A 13,147-nucleotide genomic window follows, 5' to 3' on the forward strand; every position below is an offset into this window, starting at 1 on the left:
CTGCTCTGACTTCCTGCTTACAGCCAAATAAACAGCATTTCAGCATTTAGACCAGCTGAGTCCTGGTCTTATTGTAGCGGGTCCAACTTCTCTGTCTGTAGTTTTCTGCTGTTTCTGTTGCTGTGACATTTCACTGCAGTGTTGGGGTTTATGGAAATCTGTACATGTACATGGATGTTCTGGATCCACTGGACCTGTGGTAGGAATCCTTCCACAGAAACAATGGAGACTGTGTCATGGAGAAATAAACATACTGACTGTAAATCAGACACGTGATGTTTGGGATGCGTCTGTCACTTCTAACCACATCACCTTATGTGTCTGTTCTGTTCTTGTAATTTTATAGTATATGTTCAGCACAACAGTCAGTTGGTTTAAAGCTTTTATACAAGTTGGTTTCACTGAGTTGAGTCTGTCAGGATGAAAAATGTTAAAGCACCATAATAAAAACACTTAAAGCAGTGAAGGTAGTTAGTCTCTCTAATAGGAAATAAATGAAATCATGATTGAAGTTAAAATGATGTCTCATGGAGATTTCTCCTGAATAACAGTTCAGCTTTGACCATCAGGATAATTTGCCAGATGAGCAGATCAACAAATCGATCAATGAATCAATAACTAGTCTGAGCTTTAGCCAATCAAAGCACTTTATTGCTCTGTGTAGTGTGACAGTGAGCCAACAGCAGGCTCTTATAAAAGTGTCATTTCATCTTTTTATCAAGTGCACAAGACAAATCACACACACTTGTACCGTACAACATCAACACTAAACACACACACACACACACACTGCCAGGGGCCATCCATTGAAAGTCCTCAGGAGCAGTTTCTCCTGTGAAGAGGCCTGAGTGTTGTGTGTTCAACAGCCAGGAAATATCTCAGGGTATCAGGCCAACACAGAAAACTCAGTTTCTTAAGTCATTACTACAGGAGGCCATTGTTCAAGCACCTCTAGTGTGAATGGCTGCTCCAGGAGTGTGTGTGTGTGTGTGTGTGTGTGTGAGAAAGACCTTTCTCATCTTGGTAACTGTTCAATTAAACTCTCTAGTGTGAGCAGCTAATTGTTCCAGCTCATTAGTGCAGTGTAATGTCCTCATATGACACAGTGTTTCAGGCTGACAGTGCTGGCTCTGGTTTACCAGAATATGCCTGAGACGGCTCTCACAGGGACATGAAGGTCATTTTGGCATTTTGTCAACTCAAAGAAACTTAAGAATCAGAATCATATTCTTGATTAGTGATTTAGTGATTTATTAAATCAGCAATAATTCAACACTTAAAGCAGCTTTTTGACCAGTTGCCTGGTGTGTATCTTTATTTTATTCCTGCTCATATGTTGGTAATTTCTTATATAAGGTTCACGGTGAGAAATGTTGGTGCTACAGTAGCAAAGGGTCATTTCTCACCTTCTAATAATCCATATTCTCTGCAGCAAATCTATAAATGTTGCTGAGTCATTAATCCAGTTTTCCTCCTCGATGCTCCAGACAGTCTGCAGCTGCAGATTCCTGGACACGTTTGCTGCAGCGTTTTTCCAAAAGGTGAGAGGTCAAAGAGTCAAAGAGTCTTCCAGAGAAGTTTGTAATGTTAGAGGGGAGAGATTTTCTACCACCTGGAAACCCACAGGTTGTTTGTGTTCATGTCCAGCATCAAAGAAACTTTGATAATTTACTAATTAATTATTTGTCAGGGGCAAATTAAACCATTTTCATTTACATTTGTCATAAAAAAGAACTAATTCTGGTTGAATGTGGATCAACAAGCTGCTAAAATGTCTTCTGGCCTGTCAGCTTGAAATACACATCAAGGCCTGTGTGGTGCAGATAGAGATGAACCAGAACCAAACAAAGTGAAGCAGCATTCAGTCACTATGCTCCTCACCTGTGGAACAAACTTCCTGAACACCTGAGGTCTGCTCCAACTGTCAGCTCATTCAAACCAGGACTGAAAACCCTGTTGTTTCCTGCTGCCTTCAAATAATTGTTCCTCCTTGTTTCCTTAATGTGCTTTGACATCTTATTTGAATTGACTTTATTTGATCTAAATGTATTTGATGTTAAATGTCTTTGTTTTCAGATGCTCTTTTCCAGACTTTTAATGGAACTATCTGCCTTGTAAAGCACTTTGAGTTGCGTAGTGTATGAATGGTGCTATACTAATACATTTGCCTTTGCCTTTTACCGCATTTACAGATTCGCTCCCCTGGTCTGTCCAAATGTGTTTTGGTGCCTCAAACTGATCCACAAACTTTAGAATTTGTTGTGTAACCTCTTCTGCACCTTTGACTGCAGAGGACAGGCTTGTGGCCATTTAGTGTAGTAGTCAGTCATCACACACATATTGATAGACACTTTTGGTTTCAGCCAACCTGCCAGTCAGGTCCATCCCAACAAGCTCCAAAGGCTGCGTCACCTGAAAATGAAAAACAATTGGAAGAACACATGTGATTCATGGTTTAGACTCAGCTCTGGTCTGGACTGACTCTGGGCTACTGTCAGGATGCTCTTAGATTCCAAATGATGGAGTCAAAGCTCTTCATAACAGCTGATACACAATATAGTTTTAGACTGAGGTGGCTCGTCTCAATAGCTCCCTCACTCAGTCACTTTCAGACATGCTGAGATAAAGTGAAATGCCTGTCTCATAGTTTAGATCCAAACCTGTCTAACACAATGTGTTTAAGCTGTGCACAGGTATCGGGGCATCGGGACCATCTGACCATGTCTCACAGTAACAATATATCTGATAGAAACATGAACACCTTCATAGGAGTGAACTGAACCTCCTGCTTTATCATGTGCTGGGCTGACTGGCACACCATCCATTCTGACACCTGTATAAAACATAGATGCATGATGAGGTCAGAACAACAGCAAACTGGGACTCTAACATATTATGTCTGGTACAGTTTGCCAACCCTCATTGCCAATGGTTGCCAACTCATTTAGTCTCAGCTGACACTATGATGCAGTCACTTAAAGATAATGTGCTGGGGAACATTTAATGACTGACTCCATTGGACTGCAATGTCCCACACAAGCACCAAATGTCCTTCAGTCTGGTTATGTGTTCAAATACATCAGAACTCATGAAATGATTCATGAACTAGTGGGTGAAATGACTGATTTGGAAATAACAAAGTGCATTCTTACCCATCTGTCCATGTCCCTGGTCCTTCCAGGCCAGAAGGAACGTTTTGAAATGGCACCTCTGGTCTTTTTCTGGCCACTGTGACCTCCTGCTGGGCTGTCAGGAAATGCAGCAAAAGTGGCGTCGGCTTCCTCAACACCACAAACCACTTTTGCTCTTACGTCCCTGTCCGGTCCCTTAATATAGTAAAGACGTCCTCCTAGAAGACGTGTTGGAAAAAACTGAACCTGTGACATGTCCCCACTGGAAATGACTGGCCAAGGCCAAAACCTGCCCTTTTTCCAAATGTTAGTAAAGGGGCAGCTAATTAATAACAGATTCTTTTTAATGGTAACAGTCATTGACATGTGAATTAATGTGACACCTAACCTGAGTGCTCCTTCAGGGACTGATAAAGTTGATGTTCTCTTAATGTTTATATTTAAGGGTTCTGATATGGGGCCTGCCTCCCTAGCTATATGTGTTAGCAGTAAAGTGAACCTATACTGGTAGTTTGACATGACATTTAAATGACTAGCAGTTTAACAAGATGATGGACTGTTTTCAATAGTATGGACTTATTTATGGACCACAGTCCATCAAAAGTCCTTCGATGCATCACTTCAGTTAGGATGCTGGCGCTGCCCTAAATGATACCAACCTTCTAAAAGATACTTTGACGCTTTTCGTCCAAGTTCTGTCTTCTGCCCTCTTGTCGTTTCACTTCGGTATTTGGAATGATGACATCCAGTCTCATAGTGACGATCTGTCCCTGGCACTTAGACTGAACAGGTCCCATGTGTTTTATATTTACATGTGAATTTGACCCCAACCATCCAGTGGTCCTCCCTAAAAACCTCATTCCACCATGAGGATCAGTCTATAAAGCTTTTCTTAACAACCAGCAGCCTTTGGAAAACAAATCCTGAGTCTTAACGAGGAAACACGACTTAAAACAGAGTTTAGCCCAATAAAACACAGGTGACATGAAACATTCACAGACTCCAATTAGGCTGGATCTGTTCTCATTGCTGATAAACCCGAAAACAGAAACTTAGGCCTGTAAACACTTTGTCTCTGAGCTTATTGGTTGGGAGTTTTCTCTTTGGTGAAGTGCGCTCCCGCGAGGTGCAGGCAGGACTCGGGCTAACACCCGTCCCTCTCCGTCCCAAAGCCACAGGCCCGGTCCCTCCCGACTGCAAATGATTCTGATTTTTCTAAATCGGTTTGGGCAAATGCAAACAAATGATGGATCATTGAGCCCGAGATCCAGCAAGGCAGGAAAACATGTTTCACCATTTTAACTTAATGCTGGTAAATAGAGAGAGAGAGAAAATAGTTTTTATTTGTATTGTTGTAAGAAATAGTTTGAGTCCTAACGGGTTCTTAAACTTGGACCTCATTATTGAAGCAGTTCCAAATCCAGAAGCAGCCCACACTCTCTAAGTTTTTATTCATTGAAAAATCAGCATTTTCGTTCATTCATGGTTCCAATAAAATGTAGTTTCCAAATGTAGCTAAGTGCCTTTGTTTAAAATGCTTTATGGACTGACGTTTCATAGACGTTCAGCTGTTATAGTTTCTTCATGATGATTCCTCTGATGAACTTCCTGCCTTTTGGAGGCCCATGTATGAACCTTCACAGTATTTTCACCTCCTAAATTACTACGTTCCTTGTGCAGTCACATTTCTATAATGGTACAATTTACTCAGCCTGATGACATTTTGATGACATTCAATTCTTTCTAGAGGATGGAGATAAATAGGTGAAGCAAGACAAATGTAATTATTTCTGAGAACTTATTAACTGCAGGCCGTCGTCCTCCATCATATGGCCCAGTACAAATATTTGGACTGTCCCTTATTTCTTATAAAGAATCACAGTTGTCTCTTTCTTTCCATGTCTGAAGTTGGTCAAAGCGTCCATCACAATTACAGCACGGGCCACGACCTTATGCAAATTAGGTGATGACGTCACCTGACGACTTCTAGGACAGCCAATAGCTACTGTTCTTACTGACGAGTTGGCAACACTGGTTTCCAGTAATTAGTGATTCTTGAGTTATGGTACATATCTAGAGGTTGAGTCCTGGCAACTGGACTTTGAGTTTTTAGGTCGAAACATTTCAACGCCCATCCAAGTGGCTTCATCCGTCTGAGAAAAAGCTGGACTGGAACCTCCAGTTTATCTTGACACTGAAAAGTCCAGTTGCCAGGACTCAACCTCTAGATAACTTCCCCTGGACGACTGAGAATCTCCACAGACTGATGGTCCATGACATGTGGACAGATAAAACCCAGATTTGGGGTTAAAAAGTGCAGACAATATGACTTTAAAGTGTTGTCACAACCTGAACCAGGATAAAGGTCGCACAACAAAGGATGATTTCATGTTGTCTTACAAAACAGAAATATTCTGAATTACAGTTGTATGTTCTACAGACAGAACTCAGACTAGTGAGGTCTGTGTGGAAGCTAAAGTGGATCCAGATAAAGACTAAATCCTGTTCTACATCAAACTGGAGCCTGGACCAGGAGACAAACACTGAAACAACAGTTATTTCCTCTGATCCTCTGGAGGCTTTTCTGCAGCCACAATCTGGTCTTTGTTTACCCACAAACCCTGTGCCTGATCCCCTGTGGTCCTAAATCTAGTCCCCTCTAGTCCTAAACCCAGCCCCATCTCATCAATAATCTGGTCTGATCTAAATTTAGTTTCTAGCCCCTCCTAGTTTTAATCTCAGCCTCAAAAGGGTCAAAGGTTAAAATCATCATCTTTACATTACACTCAGAACAACATGAACAGGATTTGTAGCAACAACAGTTGTGGTGAGCAACTAAAGGTTAGTCCCAGATTTCTGCTTTAGACTCAGGTCCAGGTCCAGACTCAGGTCCACATCCAGCTTTATAAACAGGGTTCCCACACCTTGGTTAACTTCAAATTCAAAAAACATGTCCACCCTGTCTGCGTATGGATCCAAGTGGGAAAACTGTGAACTCTGAAGCAGCACGATCTCATCTATGAATTGACCGTAGAGTCGAATTAAGTCGTCACAGTCTTCTTCATTTACACGGTGGACATGCACAAGGTTTGTCAAAGCCTTCCAGAACTTAGTTATTCCGACACCTGCATCTTTGAAGGCCATTTTCCTTGGATCCAGGAAGGAAAGGTGAGAGAGAAGAGGAGATTTGAGGGGGGACTTCTCCATCAACTTCTGGACAGTTAAAACCAAGAACTTCTACCTGCTCCTGTGAGGCCTGGGCCCAACAAGGACAAAGACACAAAATAGTTTCAAGTTAATATTGAAAAACAAACATAGTGATGCTCATTTCTGATGATCTCAGTTTCTGTTTAGAGTTAAATGCTGAAATTGAATGAAAACAATCTCCATATATATTGTATTTGTAAAGTGGTTCTCACAGGACATATCTACTGGTAATATGCACTGCAGGACTATGGGAAACTAAATAGTTTGGGTCAAATTGAATTGATTCAATAAAGTTTGGATTCAAACCCAAAAATACCTGCTGGGGATTGTTTTCCAGAATCTTCTCCATCAGGCTGTTAAAGATGTTGCTGCTCATGGTCTCATCAAGAAAAGGCAGAGACCTCAAACGTGGGTCAAGTGTAGTGCTCATATGAAGAAAGTGCACAAGTATTGAGTCAGATTCTGGGTTTGTTTTCATGAAGTCAGACAAAATGGCAGATTTGACATCTTTACCAACTGTTGGATCTGTGTCACTAACTTTCATAGACTCCAGGATGGTGTGTTTCAGGGGCATTATCATTGAAACTGTTGGCAGCTGTTCTGTGCTCAACAGAGCTGGGACCATGTTCAGTGGTTTAAGAACCTGAATGATGTCCTCAGCTACTTTTCCATCTTCATCAGACAGAGGAACAATGTCCTTCATGTTCCTCTTAACACTCCTGTCTGGAAGTGCTGAGAAAACAGCAGCCTGTTGTTCAAGGTAGCGCTCAACCATTGTCATAGCTTGAGTTCCACCTGGTGGGAACATCCTGAATCAGCTTGTGTAGAGGCGGTCGGAGCATCTCCTGTTGGTCCTTAAGTTCTGCTGCAGCAGTAGTGCTGACCACCTTTGGCAACATCTGGTTAAGGCCCATTCCCTTGTGTGGTGCCAGATTAACTGTGTGAGCAGAACATCCAATATTTGCTGAGAATCCGGCTGCTTCAACTGCATCAACAATATTTGGAGCGTCATGTGTTGTCACAGGAATAGTGGATTTTCCATCTGCTGCAGCTCCCTGTAGTATTTCCCACAGATCATCACTTGTGTGGCTTTCATAGACAGCGCGTGTCTGCAGAACAGGATGTGCAATGACCCAGTTGTCCGTAACGTGGTGCACCGTGATCCTGATGAAGGACTGAGCTGCACAGGAGGTCCACCCATCCCTAGTTAAAGCAATGAACTTTGCATCGCTCAAACTTGGAGAGATGGTCTGCGCTTTGTCTCCAACACACAGTCCAAAGGTGAACTCCACTGGAAAACCACAATGTTCCCACTCAGGAGACTTAAATGTGTCCGGAGGTTCTGCGATCTCAACACTACAACAATGGGCAGCAGGGGGCGTGAGAGGACCGCGATACGTATTGTGGCTGGTGTTTGTGATATTGTTCCACCCCGAGATATTACTATTGTACAATTACTAGGATTTTTGACAACACAAAAATATCTGGATTTGGCAGAAACAATGAGATGACAGACAGACATCACATCTCCTTTTGTCAGTTTCCTTCCTAAGAAGAAGATTTCTTGTTGTCAGCCACTTTAACATTGGAAATCCACAGTTTGAACATTAGAACTGCACTGTGCTTACACACAGCTGAATAAAAAAGGGAAAGAATGATTCCATTCAAATGACTTGGACCTAAAAGTTCAATAACAACTGTCCTGTACTTCAATGGACAAAAGTACTCAAAGATTCAATGACAATGTGTTGTTTTAACAGGAACTAATATTTAATTTAGTGATTCCTCTGTGTACCACTAGAGGGAGCCTGAGTACCACTACTGGGACCCGTACCACACTTTGAGAACCGCTTCTTTAAATAAATGTGTTGTATAAGGTGCCATATAAATGAACGTGATGTGACTGGAGTGTCGATTGCAGAGCTGGTGCAAATGTCTCCACATCAACTCAACAGCCTTCAGGACTCACATTTCAATAAGAGCTAAAAACAGCTGGCAGCCAACATTCAATCAACATTTCTATGGACCGACCTGCTTCCGATTCCCCAAGTGCCGTCTTGTGTGTAGATCCAGCTGCTTCTCTCTCCACTTTGACAGGTTTACAACAGGCTCTGGACCTGGACAAGTGATGGTCCTTTGGATCTCTGGCCAGACTTTCTTTCTAATCTTCTTTGCTGAGCCAAATATCTGGAAACTTGCATTTCCAGGCATCACGTTTTCAGCGGTGTAGTGAATTGAAATATATACATGTATTGAACATGAAGGTTCATCATGTCTAGTTTATGAATCATGAAGATCATAAGCATCTTAATAATTTGGGGCACCAGATCCTTTTTTGGTGGATCAACCAGTCAGTTAATGAGTAATACATGAAATCAGTCTACAATCTGAGGGAGAGTTCTCCTGATCCAGTGACGTATTTACTGTGTGAAATAACATCAATGATACCAGTCAGTTGTCTTTGGAAGATTTATTCAGCTATTTCCAATATTTCCACAGGGGGAAACAGAGGGAGAACTGATCAGAGACATGAGCTGAATTAAAGAATCAAACATTAGAACAGTCTAACAGCAGCTTGTTGCAGTGGTGGAAAAGAATCTTAGAATCCATCTGGTTGGTCCTTCATTGTGCAGAACACCATGTGATTGGTGATCTGTCTGGAACTCTGTCCATTTCTGTTCTCTTCGGGGTGTTCAGTTCCCAGATTCAAGTGATTCTCCACAGATTTGGAATTTCAAGACCTTTTGAGACTTGGAAGGATCTGCAGGAACCTCAAATCAAACACAGCCTGTAGTTCTTTTGGGCGCAGGTTTTTTCCTGAGCCAAGACAAAACACAATTTAGAAAGATTTGACAATGAAATGAGCAAAAACACTTTGTAAAATCAGACTTTAAAAATTAGATGAAGACAATGTTTCAATGTTACTCACAGGATTTGTCTTTGGAACATTGAATCACTGTTTTCCCCCCCTGAAGCCCAAACCTGTTGGAACAAACCTCAGTTAGAAGGTGAGTAAATAATAATCAGATTCTCTTTTCCTCCTTTTTATTTCCTCCTTCTCTCAGCAGGCGTCCACATACAAGGAGTCATCAAACCCTCAACTAGCTCCAGACAATACACTGCACACCACACATCATGGATCTGCAACGTGTGTGTTCTGTCCAGTCCCTGCTGACAATCCCATCAGATTTCTCCTCAGTTTCATCACAGGCTGTAGTTTGGATTCATTCCTTCACATTATGGATTAAACTGTTCACTGCTAGAATTAGATCAGACTGAACTGAAATGATCACAAACCTTCAATTGACCTGATTTGCTGATTCAGAGCACACATGACCTCTGACAGAAACTAGGACTCAGCCCACTGCTCTGGTCTTCACTCTGACTTTAAGGTGAACCAGGATTTGGTTCAGACTGGGATCCTGTTTTGAAGACTGACTGGAGTTTTTCCACTTTGTTGATTGGGATACTGATAAATTCTCATGTGAGACATTAAACTGATCCCTGCTTCAGTGCAAGTTAGCTATAGATGACTATATTGGATCACCCCGTTTCCAGTGATGACCCCTACCGCCAGGCCAAAGGAACCAGTGTTTTGTTGGATTGAAATGCAGGAATTAAGCCAACCTCAGCTGCCTGACACTGATGCTGGATAAAAGACTGTTTTTTTGTTCCTGACTCCCATGACTTCATCAGCAACAGTCGTCTTCACATCAACTCAAACACATGATCACAACAAGCTTCTGGCTGATACTGATTGGCTGACTGTTGTCTCTCTCTCTGTCTTTCTGTCCAATCCTGAAGCCGTCCCTGTTCCTCCGCTCACAGCTTCACTGAGAGGTTGGAGCTTTAGGAAATCCTGGAGTTTGCTTGATACTGATGGGTTTAGTCCCATCCTGCGGAAAGGGAGCTTTACAGGAAATCCTGGATCTTTGCTTTGATACTGACTGGGTTTAGTCCAATCCTGCTGAAAGCACCATGGACTGACTCCAGCCCTGTACTGACCTCAGAGTCTGCAGGCTACAGTCTGGACTCTGGACAAGATCACGCAGCTGCTGCACATCTGGATACTGCAGGTTGTTGTGACTCAGGTCCAGTTCTCTCAGATGGGAGGGGTTGGACTTCAGAGCTGAGACCAGATAACCACAGCTGGTCTTTGACAACCTGCAGTCAAACAACCTGAATAAAGAAGCAAAGACCAACTTCCTGTTTTCTTATTGAACAAACATGAACAATGAATAGAACAACACAATATTATAAATACAACACAAGTGTCAATAGAAACTGGTCCATCCAGGCTGTTATGATGAAATTAGCTGAGGTGTGAATTGATGTCACATTAACATGAAGAAGAAAGTGCAGAAAGATGAAAAATCTCTGACTTTAATTCAAAGTCATTGTGAGAAACAGGAATTTCCATGTGATGTTTTCAATTCGATTCATATGGAGTTAAACTTTCCAACATCTGGTCATGTTGGGTGGGATTGGTTCATTTGACACAGTGGTGCTCGGCCTTTTAGCCTTGCTAGTCTTGGCCCATGAGGCAGCAACAGTAGCAAGGCAGGTTTTGACGCCACGCAGCATCTTCTTTCTTTAAAGCCAAAATATTTCCACACAACTGACACACTGTTCCTCTTTGGCACTAAAGTTTCCATAGAGTCGGGTTCTGTGGAGCCCGAGGCCACTGGACAACAGATCAAGGTCCAATAGCAACATGGATCAAGGTAATGCTTTGTCTGTCAACTGATCTACTGTTTCTTACATGTTAGGACCAGAGGGTCCTCACAGGACTTTGTCCATTTTAACTGACTGAATGAGGGATTATTAGGCTGCACTAACTGGGACTCCCAACAGGTGAGTCCAAGGTCAACCACCTGCTCCAAATCCAATGGCAACATCTAAAAAGGGGCCAATAATCTAGTCCAGGACCCGTTTGGATTTCTGTGTGGAAGAAGCTGTCTGGAAGTTGAGGTTCAGCTTGTGCTTAGGGTTCACCAAGTAGTGCTTCTGGTTTGGCTTTGTCTCCAGGAAATCAATGGGAGTCAATGGAATGTCCTCGGAAGTGATGGAAACACACCTGTCTGTGTGTGTTCTCAACCATCAATATCAATGATCAAAGAAATATTTCTACTGCATCAAAGAAACTGGATCCATTTCCAACAAATATTAGTTCAGAGGATTTTCTGCTGACACATGTGACTCTTTAGACACAATGAGACCAACTTTCTGTGAGACTCAGTCATTTGGGACTAAAGACTGAATTTAGCCTCAGAAAAATCCAAAGACAGGAAAAGAAAATCAACTTCAATAGAAGTTATGTCTGTGCAAACACTGAGTTCAAACAATAATTCAACACTAAAGATCTACAATAGGAACAAACAGTCAGTGAACTGACCTCAGAGTCTCCAGTCTACAGTCTGGACTCTGCAGTCCACCACACAGCTGCTGCACTCCTCGATCCTGGAGGTCGTTGTCACCCAGGTCCAGGTGTCTCATATGGGAGGGGTTGGACTTCAGAGCTGAGACCAGATAACCACAGCTGGTCTCTGACAAACTGCAGCTCCTCAACCTGAATAAAGAAGCAAAGAAGGAGATCCAATGTGACACTGATGTTGATGACAATGAGGATGGTGATGATGATGATGACAATTCTTCTTCTTTTCATTAGAATAATGAGATGAGATCAACTTGATTAATCCCTGAAGGGAAATGTAGAATGATAATAATGAGAAGAATAATATGAGAACAGTCAGAATAATAGTAATAATAGTCTGACTATATCATGATATTATTGTCAGCACATGGGAAGAGAAGCTGCTTTCCAGCCAACAGCAGAATCAATCTAGTTGATGGCTCATACTGTCACTGTGCAGCTTTAAAGTTTCCTGCTTAAAGTTTGTTGACCCAGTTCCAAAGTGCAGCAAAACAATGCATTGAATTGTTCCTCCTTATTCTATCTGAGCCAAGGAAGCTCCCCCAGGCTCTCCTGTCTCCTGTCTCTTCCCTCTCTGCATCTTCTTCTCTGGCTTTATTGGCTGCAGCCTCAGCACAGCACAGAGGTAAAGCAGCAGCAGCAGCAGCAGCAGCAGCTCAGACACTAAACACAGCTCAACCACCTGGACACATGATTTCATCTGTGTGTCTCTGTGCTCCACATGTGCTTTCATTTCTATGGGATCAACTTTATAGAGACACTGTGGATTTGTTCTTCACAATGAGATTTGGATCAGGGAACAAACTGGGTGGACAGTGTCAGGACCAAAAGCTGCTGGCTTCAGTTCAGGAACAAAAACTACTCAAAGCTTCTTCACACAGCATCAGGATTTGAGGCCTTGGCAATGACAACAGGCTGACAACTGCTTTCTAATGGCCCAGTCCCAATGCACAGACCAGATCATGTCCTTGTGTTGGGACTGATCCCCACTGTGTCATTGGCCACTAAACACAAGCTTTGGAATCCCATTCATAGATTGTTGACAACTGACTGTGTCATATGTTTTCTCTGAGTTTCATCAAGTGAGAAAAATCTGATAGAAATGCAGAGAAAATCCAACATTATCGTCAGCAAACTGATGCTTATTGTGTGGTTTTTGGGACAAAGCAAGACCCAATGTCCACTACAGGGACGTGTTCTTCCCCAAAAAGAAAGAGGACTTTGTTTCTCACGGCCCAAAGTCTTCACTTCTATTCCAAAATGGAAATATTCCAACCTTTTTCCTTCTGGCTCTCAGGAGGATCAGGTCAGATATTAGTCTGGTCCAATATTGACATATTGTTGGGATCCAAACTTGGACAAACACTGGACAGTT

The 13,147-nt window shown here is 42.3% G+C and overlaps 3 protein-coding genes across 4 annotated transcripts in view; 1 reads left to right on the plus strand and 2 right to left on the minus strand.

The window, feature by feature from the left end:
• Positions 1-13,147, plus strand: part of LOC113121849 (uncharacterized) — a 1,077,549-nt gene that overhangs the window by 59,014 nt on the left and 1,005,388 nt on the right.
• Positions 1-13,147, minus strand: part of LOC113121865 (protein NLRC3-like) — a 57,927-nt gene that overhangs the window by 36,003 nt on the left and 8,777 nt on the right. The gene's annotated exons all lie outside the window — the stretch shown is intronic.
• On the minus strand, positions 5,760-8,522 carry LOC113121917 (zinc finger BED domain-containing protein 1-like). Of its 2 annotated transcripts, none has more exons than XR_003294799.1 (2): positions 8,370-8,522; positions 5,760-6,387 (listed from the first exon to the last, which is right to left on the minus strand). XR_003294799.1 is itself a non-coding variant. In XM_026292811.1 (2 exons), exons 1-2 carry the CDS (start codon positions 7,039-7,041, stop codon positions 6,241-6,243), a joined length of 534 nt encoding a protein of 177 aa, XP_026148596.1. In that variant the 5' UTR covers positions 7,042-7,087; the 3' UTR covers positions 5,760-6,240. The 2 variants fall into 2 exon arrangements, 1 of the variants encoding a protein (XP_026148596.1); XM_026292811.1 differs by lacking the exon at positions 8,370-8,522 and adding an exon at positions 6,655-7,087.

Source organism: Mastacembelus armatus, chromosome 20 (assembly GCF_900324485.2).
Source record: "Mastacembelus armatus chromosome 20, fMasArm1.2, whole genome shotgun sequence".
NCBI classification, from domain to species: domain Eukaryota; kingdom Metazoa; phylum Chordata; class Actinopteri; order Synbranchiformes; family Mastacembelidae; genus Mastacembelus; species Mastacembelus armatus.

Excerpts from the sequence above, each read along its gene's own strand:
- LOC113121917 (XM_026292811.1), bottom strand. The coding sequence starts at position 7,041 with ATGAAGGACATTGTTCCTCTGTCTGATGAAGATGGAAAAGTAGCTGAG. Across the intron at positions 6,388-6,654 it reads TGGAAAACAATCCCCAGCAG|GCCTCACAGGAGCAGGTAGA; the intron begins GTATTTTTGGGT and ends TGTTGGGCCCAG.